Source organism: Girardinichthys multiradiatus, chromosome 2, assembly GCF_021462225.1.
Source record: "Girardinichthys multiradiatus isolate DD_20200921_A chromosome 2, DD_fGirMul_XY1, whole genome shotgun sequence".
NCBI classification, from domain to species: domain Eukaryota; kingdom Metazoa; phylum Chordata; class Actinopteri; order Cyprinodontiformes; family Goodeidae; genus Girardinichthys; species Girardinichthys multiradiatus.
The window spans coordinates 16,885,864-16,908,225 of NC_061795.1; the positions used below are offsets into that span (position 1 = coordinate 16,885,864).

General features: G+C 40.7%; 1 protein-coding gene across 3 annotated transcripts in view; it reads left to right on the plus strand.

Annotated features, from left to right (window-relative positions):
- fbln1 (fibulin 1) overlaps positions 1–22,362 on the plus strand; it is a 46,632-nt gene that overhangs the window by 19,735 nt on the left and 4,535 nt on the right. Inside the window, exons 9-16 of one of the 3 annotated variants that reach the window (XM_047346211.1) lie at positions 1,570–1,713; positions 1,804–1,929; positions 2,027–2,152; positions 4,477–4,596; positions 4,824–4,955; positions 5,072–5,195; positions 10,764–10,909; positions 11,742–11,882. In XM_047346211.1, the coding sequence (XP_047202167.1) occupies positions 1,570–1,713; positions 1,804–1,929; positions 2,027–2,152; positions 4,477–4,596; positions 4,824–4,955; positions 5,072–5,195; positions 10,764–10,909; positions 11,742–11,882 (1,059 nt within the window). Of the gene's footprint in view, positions 1–1,569; positions 1,714–1,803; positions 1,930–2,026; positions 2,153–4,476; positions 4,597–4,823; positions 4,956–5,071; positions 5,196–5,583; positions 7,437–10,763; positions 10,910–11,741; positions 11,883–22,362 lie in introns of those variants that run through there. The other 2 variants (XM_047346227.1, XM_047346217.1) reach the window with 2 other exon arrangements.

Sequence of the window (22,362 nt, forward strand, 5' to 3'; positions counted from 1 at the left end):
TCTGCATACAGACAGCAGGTGGATCGGCTGGTACACTGGTGCGGTCAGAACTACCGTGAACTGAACCCACTCAAGACTGTGGAAATGGTGGTGGACTTTCGGAGAACACCACCCCCATACACCCCCCTCACCATCCTCAACAACACTGTATCCGCCGTGGACCACTTCAGGTTCTTAGGAACCACCATCTCTGAGGACCTGAGATGGTCTTCACATAGACACTGTTCGAAAGAAGGCCCAGCAGAGACTGTACTTCCTGTCGCAACTCAAGAAGTTCAACCTTACACAGGAGGTTGGTCATCTTCTACACTGCCATCATTCAATCTGTCCTGTCTTCATCCATCTCAGTGTGGTTTGGCTCATCCACAAAACAGGACAGGTCCAGACTGCAACGAATAATCAGGAATGCAGAGAGAATAATCAGAGCTGACCTTCCAGGACTTATACAGGTCTAGGGTCAGGAAAAGAGCTGCTAAAATCTCTGCAGACCCAACACATCCTGCACATAAACTGTTTAGAGTTTTACCTTCAGGCCGCCGCTACAGAGCACTGTTCACTAAAACCAGCCGCCACAAAGACAGTTTCTTCCCCCAGGCTGTTTCTCTGTTGAACATTTAATAGAGTACAAAACAACAGCATACAGATGTTGCAAATGCACCTTTTTATTATATATGTGTATATTGTACATTGTAAATTGTAAATTTGTATATTCTGTAATGCAAAAACAAAACCAAAGAGCAAAGTGTACCGGAGTCAAATTCCTTGTTTGTATGTACAAACTTGGCAATAAAGCTCATTCTGATTCTGTTTACTTTTGGTTTGCACATATTCTAGTTCTCCCATTCTGTTTCCTTTCCAGTTTCTTCAGCCAGTGTTGGTTTAGTTTTGTTTACTTTTCTACTTAGGGTCTCTTTATGGTTTCTTTGGTTATGGTGTTCTTCTGTTCCCTCTAGTTCTCTGTTTACTTTAGTTAATTATTTATATAGGTTCTTATGTTTCTTTGGTTATTTATGGTTTCATTTAAATCTGGTTCACTGATTCTTGTTTATTCAGTCCTTTACTTAGAGTTTTGTTTTTGTTGTCATGTTTCCCCCTGGAGTTATGTTAATGTCTAGTTCCTCTCGTGTTCCCTTTGTTTTTCTAGTTTGGTCACCGTAGCAACTATTCACATTCCCTCAGTTCTCTACTGCCTGGTCCACACCTGATCTCTATCTCTCCTGATTACCAGCCTCCCTGTCTCATTGGTCCATACTCCACTTCCTTCAGTTTATAAGCTCTCTGGTTTTCTTTGTTCCTCGCTGGTTCTTTCCGTTCTCTACCCATGTCAATGTGCTGTATGTACCATGTTCCTGCTAAGCCAACTTTTTAAGTTGTGGATTTTCATCTTTGTTAATTACCTGCAGTGTTTTGCTACGTTTTGGAGGAACCTTTAAATAAAGACAAAGCCTTCCTTTAATCATGCTGCTATCAAGCTCTTGTCTGCACTTTGGTCTGACCCAAACCCTGAATGTGACATTTGTGTGAGGAAAAGCAAATAATTACATAATCTAACTTTGTCTGTGTTTCCAGATATCAACGAATGTGTCACCCAGACGAGTCCGTGCCACAGAGGGCAGATCTGCCTCAACACGGTCGGGTCCTACATCTGCCAGAGAAACTCTGTGAACTGCGGTCGGGGATACCACCTCAATGAAGACGGCACGCGCTGTGTCGGTACGACAGAAAACTGCTCCTCAATTAGGCCTTTCTTCAAGCAGCCTAACTGAGGTGGATGTGACGCTGAGGTTGTTTATGTCTCTGCAGATATTGACGAGTGTAAAGGACCTGAGCAAGTCTGTGCTGGTCATGCTTGCATCAACCAACTGGGATCGTACCGCTGCGAGTGTGAAATGGGATACAACTTTAACAGCATCACCCGGCTCTGTGAAGGTAAGCTCTTTGTAGATTCAATTTTGTTCTACTGAACTAAAGTGTTGCAGCAACCAATTTGATGTCTTATCCTCTTTATTTTAATCTTTTTATTTAGATATCAATGAGTGCAGGCATTACCCTGGACGTCTGTGTGCTCATAAATGTGAAAACACACTGGGGTCCTACATGTGCAGCTGCACCACCGGCTTCAACCTGGCTAAAGATGGCAAGAACTGCGACGGTGAGAAAATTCTTATACTTTTTAAATATTCTGAACACAACATAGACTTTAGTTTTTTCCAGTGATTGAATCAACAAAAAAATAGTTTGTGTCTCTATGTGGACAGTGTACACTGCCGTGCATACACACATTTACTTTTCATATACAGCAGCTGGAGATGTAAAACCAAATGTTTTATTGCAGTAGCAAATCTCACTTCGAATTTTGTTTAAAAAAATCAAGCCTTTTACTTTTTTAATATTTGGGGGGAAAAAGACCAACATTATTTAATTGATTTTGTGCCTGGTGAAACATTTCTGTCTTGATTAGGCCATATGTTTCGGATCTTTTAGAGTCCCCCAGGTTTTTATTTAAAATGTCCTGGTAGCATTACAGTTTTGCAGACATGTCACTTTTGTAAACAATGATATTAATAGGGCATTTGTGAGGATGTTAAATTGAGCTAAAATTATCTATTTTTTCTGGCAGATATTGTTAAACGCTGTACAAATGCAATGTGTAAACCTGTTAAAATAAACTGTTTATGTAGATGCATGTCAATACTTAAAATAATGCTATTTAAAGGAATTTCCTGATAGTTTAAACTTCTATTTTCGGTCCACGTTGCTAACATTGTGTTTGGTTTCTACCTCTTTATCTGATGCTAAGGAGCTGTCTCCATTAAGAAGTAAACGCAGTGTGAAAGATTAAATTGATTCCTGTTTTGCCTTGGTATGATAATACTGTACACCATGAACACACGATCTAAACTGCCCTGTGCCTGATGACATCATGGTGGGGTGACTTCTGACTGCTCTAATGCTATGTCAGTGCAAGGGGAGTCAGATTGAAAGAATTAAGAAGCATTAAACTTTGAAAAATTGATCTAATTATTTTAAATTTGATAGCATTTTTGTTAACTGTCTAATTTTTTCCAGGGAGCTTAGTTTTATTCTAGCTTTATGCCTCTGTGATAGAGATCCGAACCTGGCATATACAGCAAGTTACAGTGAGACTGTCTATGATTTGGTTCTGAATTCCAAAGAGATAAATCAATCCAACTCCTATGCCGGATGTGAAACACCTGGTGCCTCCCTGGGAAGAGAAATCCGACGTAAGGATGAATAAATGTTGAAAGGGCTGAGATTTTCTTGTTTACTGAGATGAGAAATGAGACATTCAGAACTGTAAATCCAAGGACCCAGACCAGATCACTGAGAAGGTGGCACACCATATAAATTTGTAACTCTGAAGTCACAACCTGCAGAACATCAAAGGCCAAACTGCCCTCAGAATTAGGCCAGCTATTTAGAACTCCAAATTATGTGTAAAAACCTTGAGTTTACCTTTTAGAGAGACAGAGACCTTTTGATTTTGTTATATCTTTAGTCGGCTAATAATGCTCTGAACGTTCAATCTCAGTTCCTATTGGAATTTCCCTTCTTAGTAGGACTTGTTTGTGTGTTTAGGTTTATGTTTTCTTTCATCATGTAATTATTCATTGAGGCATACTATTGTTATTATTAATTTGTTAATTATTGATTCTAGAAGTGATACAGTAAAATCATTGAATTTTCATTTGAACTGCCAATATTGTGACACTTCTAAGAGAACTAAGGCTCCCTGACAAAAACATTTTACTCCTTTTAAATAGAGACTGATTAGAACAATAATATAGTTTGGAGTTCATGATGGTATTGACCCAAACGAGGTTCCCTTGGCCATTTGACAAAACCAAGCCCAAAGCATCACATACCCTCCAACATGTTTCAAAGAGGGCATGAGCCGCTTTTTCACATATTTATCTTTTGTTACATGCCAAAACTCACCTCATCAAACAGCAGTGCTTGTTCCTAAAAAGCTCAATCTTGGTCTCCTCTGACCAAAGCACACAGTTCCAGCAAAGTCCACATGTATACATTCGTGATGGTAGGACAGAAAATACCTTTTCCTGTTATTTCATTCAAACTGCTGGCAGACAGGAAGTTATGAATTTATAATTAAACATTCCTAGATTAATCAACATAAAAGTGGAAGAATGAATTCAAAAAATGACTCCTTTACATGTATTTTATAGGAATTGTAAGGGGTGCAAATAGTTGTGGTGGCTGTAATTTTGTTAAAAAATATTATTTATAATCGGGATTTTTTTTTGTCTCTGCGGAATATATGTACTCAAACTAAAAGTTGGATTTTTCTTAAAGATTACCTAATATAAAGGCTTTTTACATGTCTTAATAAGGGGAGCCAATAAGTGTGGATGCTGAAGTCATCTATGAGGAGACATTAGTGATCTGGTTGGAGGAATGCTTTATATCTTTTACAACCATCTTCTCTCTTTGTAGATTTGAATGAGTGTGAGAGCAACCCATGTAGTCAAGAATGTGCCAACGTGTATGGCTCCTACCAGTGTTACTGTCGCCGTGGCTACCAGCTCAGTGATATAGATGGCATGACTTGTGAAGGTAAAATGAAACTCTGACACACTTTGCTCCTGCCTTCAGCAAAGATTAAACTCTTCTGCATACGATTTGGAAACTCTATTGCATGCAATAAGAGATAAACAGTAATATATCTTATCGTATGCAAGAAGAGATCTAAATATTTTTGGACAACATCAAGGAATATTTTGATTTAATGAATATGCACCCTGGTGTGACCTGTTTTCAAGAATTTTTGTGATTTTATGCAGACATAGATGAATGTGCCCTTCCCACTGGAGGCCATATTTGTTCGTATCGCTGCCACAACACACCAGGCAGCTTCCACTGCTCCTGTCCTGTCAACGGCTACGCCTTGGCAGTGAATGGTCGCAGCTGCCAGGGTAAGCAGCTCCTGAAGTTGTTTGTGTTTGTTGCTTTTATTTTTTTGACTACTTTGCAAATCGTGTCCGTGAAAGTTTTTTTGAAAGCACTTTTGTTCCATCCTTTGCCAATCCAGATGTTGACGAATGTGTAACGAATAAACACACATGCACCGAAAATGAGAACTGCTTCAACATACAGGGAGGGTATAAGTGCCTGTCCTTTGACTGTCCCAACAACTACAGACGTATTGGACAGACGTGAGTATCTGAACATTGAATCTGTCTTAAATTTGGTTGTCTTAGCAGGTCTTATGCAGATCACAGAACAAGTTCCACATTCAATAAGTGTCCACGTTGGGCAGTAGGAGAGTTTTTAATTCAGTCCATGTTCATAAGTCTAAATCATTGTCCTGCATTCTCATTTTGCTTCATGTTGGAATGATTTTAGAATATATTTGGATGTAGCATGTTCTTTTTTTTTTTTTTTTTTTAAGGATGATGAAATACACATGGATATTTTTTAACTTTAATTTTTGCTACTTTTCTAACTAAGACTGTATCCTCAGCCTTGTATGGAAACAGCAGAGCCTCTTGCATGTTCTCTTGGACAACACCTTAACTGGCATTACTCATGTTTCTTTTACAGCATGCAATGCATGGTCATTGAAATTTACAATCATTTTCACCTCTCTCTGTCGACCTCTTCCCCTCCCTCTGCCCCCACCCCTCTGGACTTGCAGTCGATGCGAACGCTTGCTTTGCAGTGACTCTGAGTGCCTGATCTTGCCCGTGAGAATAACCTTCTACTACCTCACCTTCCCCACCAAAATCCCCGTCTTCACCAACATCTTCCGCATGGGCCCCTCCCACACGGTGCCCGGCGATGACATCGAGGTGGCTCTCATCGCTGGCAATGAGGGGGGGTTCTTCAAGGCAGAGCGCACGCCCACCGGTGGCGTGCTGTCGGTGGCAAGGCTCATCGACAAGCCACAGGATTTCTGGCTGGACCTGGAGCTGAGGCTGCGCCGCTATGACACGGTCTCCATTTACCTGGCTAAGGTTCTGGTGTTTGTAACCCAGGAGAAGCCCAGAGTACCATACAACCCCTACCAAGAATAAAATTAGGACTTGTTGAGAGTTACACGCATTAGTTTACAACGAAAGAAAATGCGTCAAACAAGATAATAAGATGTACACTGCTATATTCTTCAAGGTATAGGCAATACAGAATGCAATACTGACACCCCTAGTAAAAAAGTGTAAAAAGCCTTAAAAAATGCACTACACCAATCACAGTGCTTTGACCGATTTCCAGGCTCTGGCATTTGTAATGCTTTGATTTGATGATACAAGTTTTAACCGATTCCATTTTCTCTTTAAGTCCTAAAATAAACAGCTTTTAAAATAATCTGATATTAATGAATCATATTTAGAGCAGAAGTGAAATCACACTTTGTCTGAATATCATTAATGTAAGAAATGGTCAAAATATATTTACAGATTTGAGATTTTAAATGGTCTTTAGCATCCTATGTTTTCTGTTATACCTGAATGTGTTGCCATTGTTACGCCTCGTCCCCAAACTTCCGCTATATGTGACGTCATTGCAGCCACCCCATAAACGCAATTTTGCTGTCTTACTTTCAGCACTCCAGGTGTCTGCTGAAGTTTTTTTCTGAGTCAGTTTGCCTCAAACATAGATACAAATTTCTGTCCTTTGGCAGACAACCCAAACTGCAAAAGTATAAATTATTGGACTTTTATAGGGAAGCTGCTGTCTTTGTATCTGTATAGCATCTCTTTGTACTCTCATCCACAATAGTTTTTTTCAGACCTATAAAAAAAATCTTAAAATGTACACAAAATTATTAAAGAAAAGCACCACAGTTTTGGTTTTCAGTTTTACACTGTCAACTGTTTCAGCTAAAACTTTGAGCGTCATCTTTCTGAATTATAAATTACATCTGAGTTGATGTTTTTATTTTCTTTTTAGTTACTGCATTGTCATAGCCACAACTGTAGGTGGCGACCTAGGTCTGGGTAAATGGTTAAGAGGTAACGACCCAAGTATGCCTTGTGGATGAGTGTAACTTGATGATGGTTGCATGATAAAGTCTGACATTCTGCAGCATTTTATGGTTTTGGTGTTGGATGAACACTTTCTATTAAAACCATGATAGAAATAACACATGTTCAAGTCAAATCCTGTTCTTGATAATGGTGCATTCTGGGGTTTTAATCAAATGCAGCGATGGGAGCTGTTATGTTGGGAGGCCAAGTCACAGTTGTAGGCATGAAGAGTCACATTCACATAGTCTCACATTTCTTGTATTCCAGCGGTTTCAGCAGAGAGAAAATGCAGCTGTGCATGCAAATTCTCCAGTATTAGACTCTAATATATTGTTTAAAATGATCATTTTTAAAGAGACCTGCATTGGTGTAATTTGCAAACAGAAATCATATAAAGTGTGCATATTAAATTGCTCAAGCAAACAAAAAGGTCTGATTTATCATTTATAAGTTAAACATATTTGTCATATGGATTACTATCAATGCACACACCTTGATTTTTACCACTTATTGGGTCCAAGTTATTCTGCACCACCAAATTACATTCATAAACAAGACTGGGCCTAATGTATTGCCACTCCCACATCCCACATGTCATTTACAATGCACCGCATCTGCAACTCTCTGCACATCTTTTTGGCTTCCATTACACTAAATGTGAAATGCAAAGTGTTTTGCTGCGTTCCACGGATGCAGACCCCAAAGCAGACAAATAATCCAGAAGCAGGCAAAGTAAGTGACCTACGATGGGATGCAGCAGCAAAAGAAGGGGGAAACATGAGTATAAATAGTTTGACGTGCTGCGAGGCTGCTGCCCAAAGCCTGCGGCTTGTATTAACTGTAAATTCAGATGTCCCGTGTTCCTTCTGTCCAGAGCCGTCAGGCCCGTGAGGATGCACTTGGTTCCTAGCAGGGATATCCTTAAAATAAGAGCGCGGTGGTGTGGAGGGGCTTTTTCCCCTCCCCTTTGACATTGAGTTATGGGGCTCTGGGCTCTGGCCGGTGGTCTGAACAATTTGTGGTACGGCAACATCACCGCATACAAAATGAATGATGCCCTGCAGTGTTTGTGTTGGGGCGTTATCAATGTGCCGACTATAAATAATAATTACCAAAAAAACACTGAGCCCTAAGCTTGACCAGAGCACTTTTATCCAAAAAGACTGTTTTTCTTTCTGGTCTGTAGGTATTGGGGTTTTTCTCCCCATCTGAGCCACGTGAGGCAGGGACTGCTGAGGAAGACGTGCATGTATTCATGTGGCTGAAAGCATGTCTGCATGTATGAGTGTAAAACTGATTTGCCATTCTAGACATTTTTCTGTTCACCTTGAATTACTGCCCCAAGTGCCCACATGAATGTTCAGTATCTTGCAAAAATATTCATACTTTGCAGAAACGTTCTGGAATAGATCGACACCTCATTGTGAAGTAGCAATTATGGATGGTTTTCAGTGCTTTAAAGATAAAATAGGAAAGCTGCATTTGTATTGATCATCTTTCCTTTTATAAAATCAGGTGCAATCAACTGCTTTCAGAATCCACCTGTTTAGTAAATAGACTCCACCTTGCTGCAAACTTACTAAGACATTGCCAATGAGCTAAACAGTCTGGGCAAACACGACATAAGTGAGAGAAGCAGCCAAGAAGCCAAAGTTAGCTCTGGAGGAGCTGCAGAGACCCACAACTCAGGTGGGAGAATATTTCAACAGGACAACTTTTAAGCTTCTTTCAAATCACCCTTTCATTTCACTTTGCTAAGTGTTTATTACACCTCGCAATCAAAGGTCCTGACAAGAAATGTTGTACTGAAGTTGACCCAACAATACAATTAGTTGTACACTCCATGAATCTGTCCTTTTATATAACAATGGCAAAAAGAAAGCCCTTGTTGAAAAACAGCCAAATATAGTCCTGTTTGAGGGTACCACATGCCATGTAGGGGACACAGCAAACATGTGAAAGAGAGGGTTCTCAACTGTTTAAACACTGCATATCATTCCGGGGCACACCGTCACCTGTGATAGTGGTGGCCGCATCATGCTTTTTCTCAGCAAGGACTGAGAAGTTGGTCAGAGTTGACCGAAAGACTGATGGTGCTTAATTATGCAAATCTTGAAGAACTCCTATTGGAGAATGCAACAGAGTTGATTCTGGGGTAGAAGTTTACCTTCCAGCATGACAACACCCCAAACATACAATCAAAGCTACATTAGAATGGGTTAGATCCAAGCATATTTATGTGTCGGAATGGCCCTGTAAAAGTCCAGACTGGATCTAATTCAGAATCTGTGTTAAGACTTGAAAACTGCAAAAGATCCAGTTTCAGCAAATCCAGAGCTGGTAGAGACATACCCCAAAATGCTTACAGCTGTAATTTCCACTAAAGGTGGTTCTACACCGATCTACTGAGGTTGTTGGCCTATCACTTAAAATTCCAATAAGATACACAAAATGTGGTTGTAAGATTACAAAATGTAAAAAAGTTCAAGGGGAATGAATACTTTTGGATGGTGCTGTAAAAGGGGGCAGTTCACGCTTTGCTGTCTTCTCATAAATTCACTCCCTACCTCAGCAGCTTTCACCTCGTCCTCTAGAGCCCCGCTCGGGCAGTGGTATTATAAACTAGTAGAACATTTTGTGGGTTTGGCCTGGACCAAAGCAAAACTTGGACCCACCCGCTAATTGCTAATTACAAGCCCTTATAGTGGCGGCTTGACTTTTTGTCAGGGGCTCCTCTCCACGCTGTCTATGAAAAGAGCGCTGCAACTCAAACCGGGCGGGCTTTGAGCTGCAGCAGATGGGTCCCCTGAGGAGCACCGGAGATCCACAGCCCCGTGACTCACATGTGGCTATATGGCCGCCCGTGCACATTAAATTGACCTATACATGGCAACTTTTATGTTTTTGTAACCCAATATAACCACATACTGACATGTCTACCCTGTGAAGACCAAGCATGAGCGGCCTAATTTAACATCAAGGATTCTTTTTTAAAAGTTCCTTGCAGACAAAGTGTTGATTTATGAGGTTGTTAATGCCTTTAAAAAATCTCATGAACTCCTATACAGCAGACAGGAAGTGAAAAGTGATGCTCCAGGTGGCGTTGGGTTTGGAAGTCTGTCAAGGCCCTCCAGTGTCTCCGACCTGTCACTGATTAGGCTGTGGAATAAACAAAGTCCTAAATAATAGGATGAGAGCTGCCCCGGGGGAGAGGACAGGGAGTTGTCGAGTCATGTTGCTCACAATTTAGGAGTCTTTTAGAACATTCCCTTGCCACATAAATCCTCCTCAGGAGTTTATCTGATGTGAAGCTGGGGATGCTCGGCAAATCCAAATATTTTCCTGAGCAGGTTGTGGATCATTCTTTGAGTGTGCGGTAATTCATTTCCCGCACAGCTTGACACAGGGCATCAGAAGAGCATCAACGTTGGCGCGAGTCTCCACAAGCTATAAAGTCTGGCTGTAGCATGAGCTTTGGCCATTCCTGGTTTGTTTTTCTTCCTAACCACATGGATTGTGATTATTCCTAATGCTGAGTGCTATATCCAGCACCCTTGCTGTCTTGAACAGCCATTGAGGGAATCCCACTGAGTTCTTGATTATGTAGTGGGCAGAACTCTGGAGTAGGTTGTAATTGTGAGCTTTAGAAAGCAAAGGTAATTGAGTCCGAAAACTAGAAATAGAAAAAACCAAAAAAACTAAGAACTTCAGTGTTTGTAATTTTTGTTGGAGTATTTGTTTTATTCTCTTCTTTAGAGCCCCGAGGCTTGAACGATCGGACACCATCCGCTGTATAAAATCCTGTCAGCCCAATAACATGGCCTGTGTTTTGGACCCCACACACTCCGTGTCCCACACCTTCATTTCCTTGCCTACCTTCAGAGAGTTCACAAGGCCAGAAGGTAGGTACATGTTCCCTGTTATTCCTTGCTCCTTTTTCTTTTTCTGGAGGGTTCGTTACTTAAAACGAACATCAAAACAGTGTAAAAGGTGCAAAGACATAACAACTGACTGTTATCATTGATAAGAAGTTCTGTTTATTCAAAAATCCATCCATCCATCCATCCATCCATTGTTCTTTGGACAGATGTGTCAGATTATTTGTGCAAAAGAACAGATGACATGTTGGCATAAACCAAATACAGAAGTCCAGGAAAAGAACCTTATGCCAACTGTGAAGCATGAAGGTGGAACTGTAATAGTTTGGGGATGCTTTGGTGGAGCAAGACATGGCCAAAAACAACAAAAAATGTTATTCTATACCATTGAGGCACATCTGACAATCAAAAAAATATGTTTAATGCAGGTTCCTGGACTTTTTCAGACTCCATTTTCTCTGGTGAAAAAAACCTTTGGCTGCCCTTTAGCTGCGAGTTAATGCCATGCTGCCTAAATAGAAGTAACCACTGTAATCATTTGCAGACGGTGACAGCCGACAAGCATCTGTTGGCCAGGATGCAGTGCCTGTCTCAGATACTCTGATGCTCAGCATCTCAGAGAGTTAAGCTCTTGTCATCTTTCATAAGCTCCACGTTAGGGTGTAAAAGTCTCAAGGCACTTTAGTTGAGCAGCGGTACTGAAAAGCTTCAACCTCTCTGTGACCCTCTTAGAATACAACAAAAGAGACCCATCTTTCAGTATATTGAATGGTACACATTTGGCAGAACAATCGGAGAGTCCTTATGAGGATTTAGGTCCTAAATGCGATTTTTGTCCCTAATTATCTTCCAACAGAAATTGTTTTCCTGAGAACAACAGTTCCTGCTTACAGATCGTACCACTTGGGTAATTATGACGTAAATTTTAACATCCTGGAGGGCAACATGGAGAACGCCTTTGACATCATCAAGCGAGTTGAGAATGGAGTGTATGTGGGTGAGTAGATTCACACAAAAGCAGTTTTGTTATGTAATATTCACCACCCTCTGGCATCTATGACTAGAAACAGCATTCTGTTTTCTACTAGTTTTTCTTATTTTTGGTACAAATATACTGCCTTGCACAAGTATTCATACCCCTTGAACATTCCAGCTTTTTGTCATGACAGACTTATGCATTCATGAATTTATAGTCAGTCCCATTTACTCTGATACCACTAAATAAGATCATGTTCCATGTTGAGAACATTAGTGAACAAATAGCATGATGAAGACCATGAAACAGAGCAGACATGTAAATAAAATCTACAGCAAAAAAGAACGGCCTTCAGAAGTCACAAATACAAATCTATCAAGACATGGCCATCCAGCTAAACTGACAGGGCTGACACGGACAGTATTAATCAGAGAAGCACATGGGAACTCTGGAGGAGTTGCAGAGATCGTGGATCTCTTGTGATTTATTTATGTAATTTTCATGAAAGAGTGACAATTGAAAAGCTACTCTTAAAAAGCTACACAAAGCTCAGTTTAAGCCACATCGGGCAACAGCAAACATGTAGAAGAGGTAGCTCGGGTCAGATGAGTAACAAAATTTGAACTTTTCTGCCAGGTGCACACCACCTGTAACACCACCATCCCTAAAACACAGCAGTAAAAGCATCATGCTGTGGTGTTCATTTTCTTCAGCTGGGGCAGGGAAGCTGCTCAGGCTTAATTGGAAGATGTATGGATGTTAGAGGCTGTAAAAGATTTCATAAGAGGTTCACCTTCCAGCAGGACAAGCCTAAACATACAACTAGAACAAATACAGTAGAATAGTTTAGATCAAGGCATATTCCTCTTTTAGTTTATTGTACTGAATGGTGGTTCTAGAAAATATTGAACAATGAGAAATGTTAATATTACTGAGTACAAATGCAGTTCACACCTTTCAGGTTTTTATTTATAAGATATAACTGTTCTTCCACATTACAATTACTGCAATACACTGTGTTGCTCTACCAAATACAATGCATTGAAGTGTGTGGTTGTAATGTGAGAAAACATGTAAAAGATCAAGGCGGATGACTATTTTATGATGACTCTTTATGAATGGTTCGTCATAACTACTTGTTCATAGACAGCAATCATGCAAGACCATCCCTGAGAATGAGCTGCAGATACCGTCTCATCAAGTGTGTTTAAAGGGTAAATGCCTTTTCCATCCTGTAATTCTGGTGTTAACCCATGATCCTTGCACGGCTGTCTGAGAGCTGATCTCACTATCGTCTCTGGTGAGACGAAGCTGCTCTCAGTCTGGGAGTTTTTTTTTCTATTGTTTCTGTGCTGAAATGCATGCAGGGATTGTTGTGCAAATAAAGTTTCTTCTTCTCTCTGTGATGGATGAAGAGATTGGCTGTCACTAAGCACATCTGCCTTTACAGAATAGGAGAGAAGATGAGGAGAAACAGGGTTATATGGGGAGAAAGAAATGTGGCTGTCGACGGTTAATGCTGGATTGAGTGCATGCCATTCTTTCTCACTTGTGAACTTGCAGAAACAGATGTGTACTTATCAAACACACCCAAATCCACAGAAAGAGGTCGGAAAAAAGTGCTATTGGGGGTAATAATTCACACAGTTCTCTGTAGTTGTTATAATTGCACACACTTACTTCAAATGGCATGCTTTGTTGGAATTCACAATGGTGTAATTCAGCATCATGTGTGTACAGAGACGATCTTGGTTAAATCCCTGTTTATATTAGTGCTCATTTTCATAGACAGCGTGTGTGTGTGTGCAGTCGAAGGAATGCAAATAAAACAGCAGAGAGAGAAAAAGACACAAAGAGAGACAGTAAGACAATGAGAAAATTAGGAGAAAAAATATATGCAGAAGTAATCCTTCACTCTGCGCTTCATGTGGTTGAATGTATTGTTCCATTTCCCCATGCTAGGCCTTAGTGTCTCGCCGAGCATTAGAGCACTTAAACTGACAACCACATGAAAGGCTCGTTTTTTTTTTCTCTCCTGAATCCATCGGTTGCTTATTGGATGCAGCTTAGTGCGTGTTAGCAGAAGTTTGCTCATCAAACATCCAAACCCCCCCGTTCGCTGGAACCTTAGGTCACCGACTACTTGCTGTGAAGTGTAGCGTTCATGTTGTGAAGAAGGCGGCTTTCTTTTTATTTGCACCGCTGGTGCTTTGGCCCCCAGATGCTAGTGTTGCATAACCATTGTATGAGGCTCGCTGATGTGTCACACAAGTAAGCTTAGTTCTCAGCGTCTACAGTGACTCCATCAGTTGTATAACGGTTTGGTAGGACATGAACAGCAGCAGACTTTCAGGCTCCAGTGATGAACGTGTGTCAGCTCAAACTACTGTTGGTCAGTCATTTTGTCCCCTTTCTGAGGCATTAAAAGTGACAAACAAGGCATGCATTTAACAATGCTAAATATCAGCTGCTGGCTTTTAAAAAAAGTTCTTGTTGGATTATTTGATTGGCAAATTCAACTTTTTCACATTTTGTTAAATTACAACTATCCGTGGCTGTGATTTATTGTGATTTTATGTGATAGATGAGCACAAAGTACTGCATAAATATGAATTAGGAAAAAAATGAAAAAAATCTGATAAAGGGGAAGAACATTTGTATTCTGCCACCTCTATTCTGATACCCCTAAAAAAAAAGCCCATTGCTACCAATAATAATAAACTGAATGGAGACCATCTGTATGTTATGTAATCTTAGTATTAATCCAGCTGTTCTGTGAAGGTCTCAGGGTTTTTTTTTTAACAGAAAATTAGAGAAAAAAACAGCATCATGAAGACCAAAGAACACACCAGACAGGTCATGGCTAAAAGTTGTGGAGAGCTTTAAAGCAGTGTTCGGTTATAAAACAAAATCCCAAGGTTTGAAAATCTCACCAAGCACTATTCCACCCCTCATCCAACAATGGAAAGTTTTATGTTTGGAGGTTGTTGCGGACCCAGATGGCAACAGGAGTAAGGGAGGTGCATGATGGAGATAAAGTTCAATGACAAAACTGACGAAAACACGAGGAATGCACACAGAAACCGGGACAAGAGCAACAGTAGAATCCAACAGTGAGACAAGGAGCTCAAGTACTAAGCGGAGTGATGAGTGATATGGAAACTTGGTGAGTACAATCAACCGAATGTAGAGGAGCTGAGGGAGAATCTAAGCAGGGAAGCAGGGGAAGGTTGAATCATGGGCACAAGGCAAACTGAATGGAAACAGAGGATTTAGCTAACCAGAAGCTAAGGATGAATACATACTGTACATAAGAGTCTAAACAATAATACACAGAACATGACACAAGAAGGAACTGAGAAACTCAACTCTAAGGAATGAACAAATATGGAGCAATCCTAATGACAATAAAACTAAAATGATCTTAATACAAAAAACAAGTCAGAACCAAAGCACACATCATGACAGAAAGAGCATGGCCAAGCTGAAAATCTGTATTAGGCCAGGTGAGTTGAGCATTAATCAGAGAAGCAGCCAAGAGGTAAATGGTAACTCTGGAGGAGCTGCAGAGATCCATGGCTCAGGTAGGGAAATCTGTAGGCAACAGAACTATTAGACATCCACTCAGCAAAGCTGGCATTTATGAAAAGAGTGGCAAGAACTGTTGAATAACTGTAAAAAGAAAGCCATAAATTTCCCAGCTTAGAATTTGCCACAAGCCATATGAGAGACGCGGTAATCGTGTAAAAGAAGATCTTATGGTCACATAAAGAAATGAAGCCTTTTGGCTCACTTGCAAAAGGCTCTGTGTGGTGGGAAACTAACGCTGCACTTTACCCTGAGCACACCATTCCCACAGTAATATATGGTGGTGGCAGCATTGTGTTATCAGACCTGATTTCCTTCAGGAGAGACAAGGAAGCTGGTCAGAGGTCATGGGAAGATGGATGGAGTTAAATGAAGGTCAATCCATACATCATGTGTTAAAATGGCCCACACAGGTAGAGTCTTTTACTTATTTATTAAGTGACTTCTGAAGGCAACTGGTTGCACTAGTTTGTTTAAAGGTATCAGAGTACAGGGGGCTGAACAAACACATGTCACCTTTTCAAATGTTTTTAGTAAAAACTGTTGGAAACCATGCAGTCTTTCCTTCCACTACTTTATGTTGGTCACATAAAATCCTGATTACATACAGTGACGTTTGTCGTTGTAAGTGAAAGAACAATTCAAGAGGTATGAACACTTTAGCAAAGCACAGTACTCAAACAAGCACACACAAGTTAAACACGTAGCCCACTGTGAGAAACACAGTTATTTCGCAGTCCAGGGACATCCCTCTCTGGTGTATGGAGTTCTGTCATGCATGAATGACAACCCTGAGAGTGTCATGCATCTAAGTAAACACGGCAGTCAGTCAGCACTTGGAAGACATGCTTAGAACCGATCTCACATTGACAATTTTCCCCAACCACTGCAGTGGTGTAGTAGCAACCACACAAAATTCCTTCAGGCAGAGAGAGACACATCAGGTCCACCAGAGTAACACTCTTCTTTACAAGAGGATTTGTGTGATAAGAACACATGAAAACTCACAAAGAGATAAAATTGTTGTTTGAATGGAGCTGGCACTGGCATGATTAACTATAGCAGTAGCAGTCAGTTAATGGATTTACATACTTGTTTTTCAATTTTTTTAATGCTAGCTGCCTTTATTGAACAATAATCTGACAGAATAGAGGGTGAAAAGAAAAGGGGAAGACAAGCAAATTTCCTGATTTTGGGAATGAAACCCAGGACAACCACGTCAATATCTATAGCCTCTGCATATGGTTCACCTGCTCTACCAGCTGAGCCACCCAGCGCCCAGTTGATGGAATAATACACTGGCTCAGCGATGTCTCAACATTTTTACTGTGTTCCATTGAAGTACAGGTCCTTCTCAAAATATTAGCATATTGTGATAAAGTTCATTATTTTCCATAATGTCATGATGAAAATTTAACATTAATATATTTTAGATTTATTGCACACTAACTGAAATATTTCTGGTCTTTTATTGTCTTAATACGGATGATTTTGGCATACAGCTCATGAAAACCCAAAATTCCTGTCTCACAAAATTAGCATATTTCATCCGACCAATAAAAGAAAAGTGTTTTTAATACAAAAAACGTCAACCTTCAAATAATCATGTACAGTTATGCACTCAATACTTGGTCGGGAATCCTTTGGCAGAAATGACTGCTTCAATGCGGCGTGGCATGGAGGCAATCAACCTGTGGCACTGCTGAGGTCTTATGGAGGCCCAGGATGCTTCGATAGCGGCCTTTAGCTCATCCAGAGTGTTGGGTCTTGAGTCTCTCAACGTTCTCTTCACAATATCCCACAGATTCTCTATGGGGTTCAGGTCAGGAGAGTTGGCAGGCCAATTGAGCACAGTGATACCATGGTCAGTAAACCATTTACCAGTGGTTTTGGCACTGTGAGCAGGTGCCAGGTCGTGCTGAAAAATGAAATCTTCATCTCCATAAAGCTTTTCAGCAGATGGAAGCATGAAGTGCTCCAAAATCTCCTGATAGCTAGCTGCATTGACCCTGCCCTTGATAAAACACAGTGGACCAACACCAGCAGCTGACACGGCACCCCAGACCATCACTGACTGTGGGTACTTGACACTGGACTTCTGGCATTTTGGCATTTCCTTCTCCCCGGTCTTCCTCCAGACTCTGGCACCTTAATTTCCGAATGACATGCAGAATTTGCTTTCATCCAAAAAAAGTAGTTTGGACCACTGAGCAACAGTCCAGTGCTGCTTCACTGTAGCCCAGGTCAGGCGCTTCTGCCGCTGTTTCTGGTTCACAAGTGGCTTGACCTGGGGAATGCGGCACCTGTAGCCCATTTCCTGCACACGCCTGTGCACAGTGGCTCTGGATGTTTCTACTCCAGACTCAGTCCACTGCTTCCGCAGGTCCCCCAAGGTCTGGAATCGGCCCTTCTCCACAATCTTCCTCAGGGTCCGGTCACCTCTTCTCGTTGTGCAGCGTTTTCTGCCACACTTTTTCCTTCCCACAGACTTCCCACTGAGGTGCCTTGATACAGCACTCTGGGAACAGCCTATTCGTTCAGAAATGTCTTTCTGTGTCTTACCCTCTTGCTTGAGGGTGTCAATAATGGCCTTCTGGACAGCAGTCAGGTCGGCAGTCTTACCCATGATTGGGGTTTTGAGTGATGAACCAGGCTGGGAGTTTTAAAGGCCTCAGGAATCTTTTGCAGGTGTTTAGAGTTAACTCGTTGATTCAGATGATTAGGTTCATAGCTCGTTTAGAGACCCTTTTAATGATATGCTAATTTTGTGAGATAGGAATTTTGGGTTTTCATGAGCTGTATGCCAAAATCATCCATAATAAGACAATAAAAGACCTGAAATATTTCAGTTAGTGTGCAATGAATCTAAAATATATGAATTTTAAATTTTCATCATGACATTATGGAAAATAATGAACTTTATCACAATATGCTAATATTTTGAGAAGGACCTGTACATTATTAACTGACCTTACTTTCCTGCCTTCACATATCGAGACCAGCTCGATTAGGATGCCAAGGATTGGGGTTTAGATTTATTAGGTTGTTTTCTTTTGATGAGTGAAATTGTGTTATTTTTTCTTCCTTTTAACATTGCAAAACATGGATATGAACACCTCTGATTTTACTTAAATCAGACAGCTCCATGACTTGTTTCGCTGTGTATAAATCCACTTTAAAGACAATCAAAGGACATCTATGGAATCACATAGACAACCCCCTTAGTCATCCTTTGGATTTCTCTGAGCTTCTCCTCTTTGTCAGGGGTGACTTCACTGTGCCATTAATCTTTGCTGTGTGGGACAACTTTTTTTATTATGCAGTACTTTTTGTTATCTTACTGGAAACAGCAGATTATATAGAGCCCTTTTCTCATCAAACACATCCATCTTCTGGAGAAACTGTAAGTTTAAGACGGCAATGTTAAATTCTGGTCATTTTTCATACGCTGGTGCAGATATGCCTCTGGGGCTAATTTGATCTCCACTGGCTTTGACGATAAGCTGAAAGCAAATTTAATGAATAAAGAAAAGTAGGAGCTTGTTTCTGTGCAGGTAGTCATCGTCACCGTTGCAGCCAACAGTAGCCAGTGGAATGTGAGCTCTCAGTGTGAGACATGACTACTTCTGACCTAGTGGAGCTTTTGGCTCTGACTTGTGTTGGCGCGAAGCTGAGAACAGCCATGGAGATAAGCAGACAGCTAACTCCTCTGGTCTGAGCGGCTGATGAATCCTGACAAGACTGCAAGGGGCCCACCAGAGAGCGCCAGGCCCATGAGGAATACTTGTTCTGGAGATTTATAGAGCTAATCAAAAACAGGGTCTTATCCATCCAGTGATTCCATAGTCACACGCGGAGTGCTCTGCTCAGGTGGTCTGCCACAGTCAAACGTACTGTGAGCGAATAATGATGCAGAGACATCATCATCGCAGGGACATACCGAGCATGTAGTGTGAACTCAGAGTACATATTACTTGCAATAAAACTGTCTTCATAAGTCACCCTGATACATTAATCTCTCTGGGGTTTGTGGGATCTGTTTAATTTAAAGTCATTATGTCCATGCTTTCATAAAATGAGTTCCTAGAAAAATCCATTTTTGTTTAGTTAACTACTAAATCTGCAACATTTCTGGTGCTTTTATACATATTTATCATGTGACATGCCAAAGTCAAAAGAAATGTACTTCAATGGCTCATCAACTTGTTGCTTCAGTCTATTTAGACAAGGTTTCAGTAGTGATGATTAAAGAATCCTGATGTGGAGAAAGCAGTTTTTCTTTATTTAACCTTTACATTCAAGCTATTTAATCCCTTCAAGTTGTGGCTTTGGAAGGTTACTTGTAATGCTGTGCAAATAAGTTGCTCTGGCCTGAGGAGACCAAAATGGAACCTTTTGACCTGCATGCAAAAATGCTGTGTGGTGAAAAGCTTCCACTGTGTTCACGCTCAACACACCATTCCCACAGTGAAACATGGCGGTGGCAGTATTATGCAATGGAGATGGTCTTTTCTCATAATCAGCAACAAAACTTTACACATAATTCATTGTGATATATTTATCTCCCTGGGGATTGTAAATCTGAACTCTAATAAATTGAATGAAAGCATTAATCAAATGCTTTCAAACAATGTGTTCCTAGAAAAATCTAGTTTTGTTTAGATAACCATTAAATCTACAAAATTATTGGAGCTTACATGCATGCTTAGTGACATACCAAAGTCAAAAGGACTGTGCCTCAACAGCTCATCAACAGGTTGCTGCTTTGCTTCATTTACCACGTTTTAGAAAAGTTTACTTGCAGAGAAAGCTGTTTTTCTTCTGCTACCCTTTCCATTCTGGCTATTTTATGCCTCCAAGTTATGGCTTTGAAAGGTTACTTGTATTGCTGTGCAAAGGTTGTGGTAAAGATAATGGCGCATGTTATGTCATCTCAGCTGCTCTGGCCCACAGCTGCTAAAACTGAATATCCAAGAAAAGAACATATCCGTGCCCTTTAGTCTCTTGTTCAGTGATGTCACCAGTCAGAGGACGACACTGTCCAACAATAACCCACGAGCCACTGAAAAGATCTGTGACAATGACTCTCTGTTAATTGACCTTAAAATATCAAGCCACATGTGCTGGCCTTACCAAGCTGGACTGCACATGCATCCCACTCGCTCTCCACAGTGGTCAAAGTTGTGTTTGGATAGCCTGACCTAACCGTCCATCTGTGTACCAGTGAAAAGGTTGTAAACACAAGATCTCATCCCAGAGGGGCTTGTGCACTCTGTCTGTATACAGTTGGTCAAGTTATTTTGCCTGGCAGTTTGGAAGGATTGTATGTCAGCCACAATGAAGGGTTATCAAAACTAGGATTTGTTGGTTCACTAATGGTGTAACAAGGGGGCGAGGTAGAAATTTCTTTTGGCACAGCCTCTGGCTTGAGGGATAATTTAAGCAGTAAAAAAAGTGCTACTGAAGAAAACCACAAAGCACAAGTAAAAATTGTACCGGTATCTCCAAGCACTATGATAGAGGGTTTTTTAAGCATCACACAGTTGGTATTTCCAACTGGAGATGATTTGAGCTTTGTGACATGATACATAATCCTGCAGGAAATAGCCATGATAAGATGGGAACACTGTGGTCATAAAGGGACAGACATGGTCAGTAACAAGACTCAAGTAGGCTAAATTATGTCTAGTTGGCACTAAGAAGCTCCAAAATTAGGTCATGAAAATATTCTGGCCTAATTTTGGTGTCTGTCTACATTCGAAGTCACCCAAATCCCCTTTCTTCCCCATTTTAATGCTTAGTTTAACCTTCAGCAATTAATCTTCACCACCTCTAAATGTATAAATGCACTGTGTATCTGCCATGTGATTGGCTGATTCACTATTTGTGTTAACAATGAATTGAACAGGTGTACCTAATAAAGTGCCCAGCAAGTGTAGATATCAGTGACAGATACAAAATGTATCACTGCAATGATGTTAGAGAAAGTCATCCAAGCACTTCTTTGTACACTGAAACTTTGTACACCACTTGGAAAGTCTCCAACCTCTTCCCTGTCATGTACACACCATAGCACCATAGGCAATGTGTCATTAAACAATGCTGTGGTGAAGCCAATGCATGCTTTTTATTTGTCTCTGGTGCTAAACCCATTCATTTTAGATTTTCTCATACACTTTCTCGCTGAGTTGTAGAAACCAGAAAACCCTGAAATGGTACTGTTTACATGTAAGCCTTCAATATTGCAGACCTTGTGGCCATAAAGGATGACAAATGCCTACTGGCATTTGTGAGGTTGTCTCAGCTACTCACATGCATTTATTTTATTTTTTTCTTCTTAGAGAATGAATGGATTGTACAGCTGTTTTGTGGTGGCTTTTTGAGCCAGTGAAGTCACCTTTGTACCCAGTGGTTGATATCTCAATGAACTGGAAGGGGACCACAAACTCTCTCAGGTCTACAACTGTAATTCCTCCTCAGACAGACGAAGCCTGAAATGGATTTTGAATTTTTATGATCTTCCCTGCTTTAAGGGCCTAAAGAAGTCCCTCTTGTTTGTTAGCCATCTAACTGAACCTGTTTTGTGGCTTTTGGCCTTTTGACTCTTCATCTGGATGAAATGTTCAGGATGGGAATGTGGTTGTGGTTTCGCCTCAGGTTCACTTTAAGTACATCGAGGCCTAGCTGTTATCTGATGCTTTCCCCTCATTGATGATAGTGCTCTGCTTTTGATGGGAACCTTAGGGAGACACAGAATCATCAAGTTAGGATGTAGCAGAAGCTTCCAAGAGGTAGCATAAAAAGACTTTACTATCAAAATCCTCCATGCAGAATGTTATAGCCACCAAAGACTTTGGTTGTATTCAAGACTGAAGAAAGCAGAAGATCTAGCAAATGCTCAATGCACAAAATT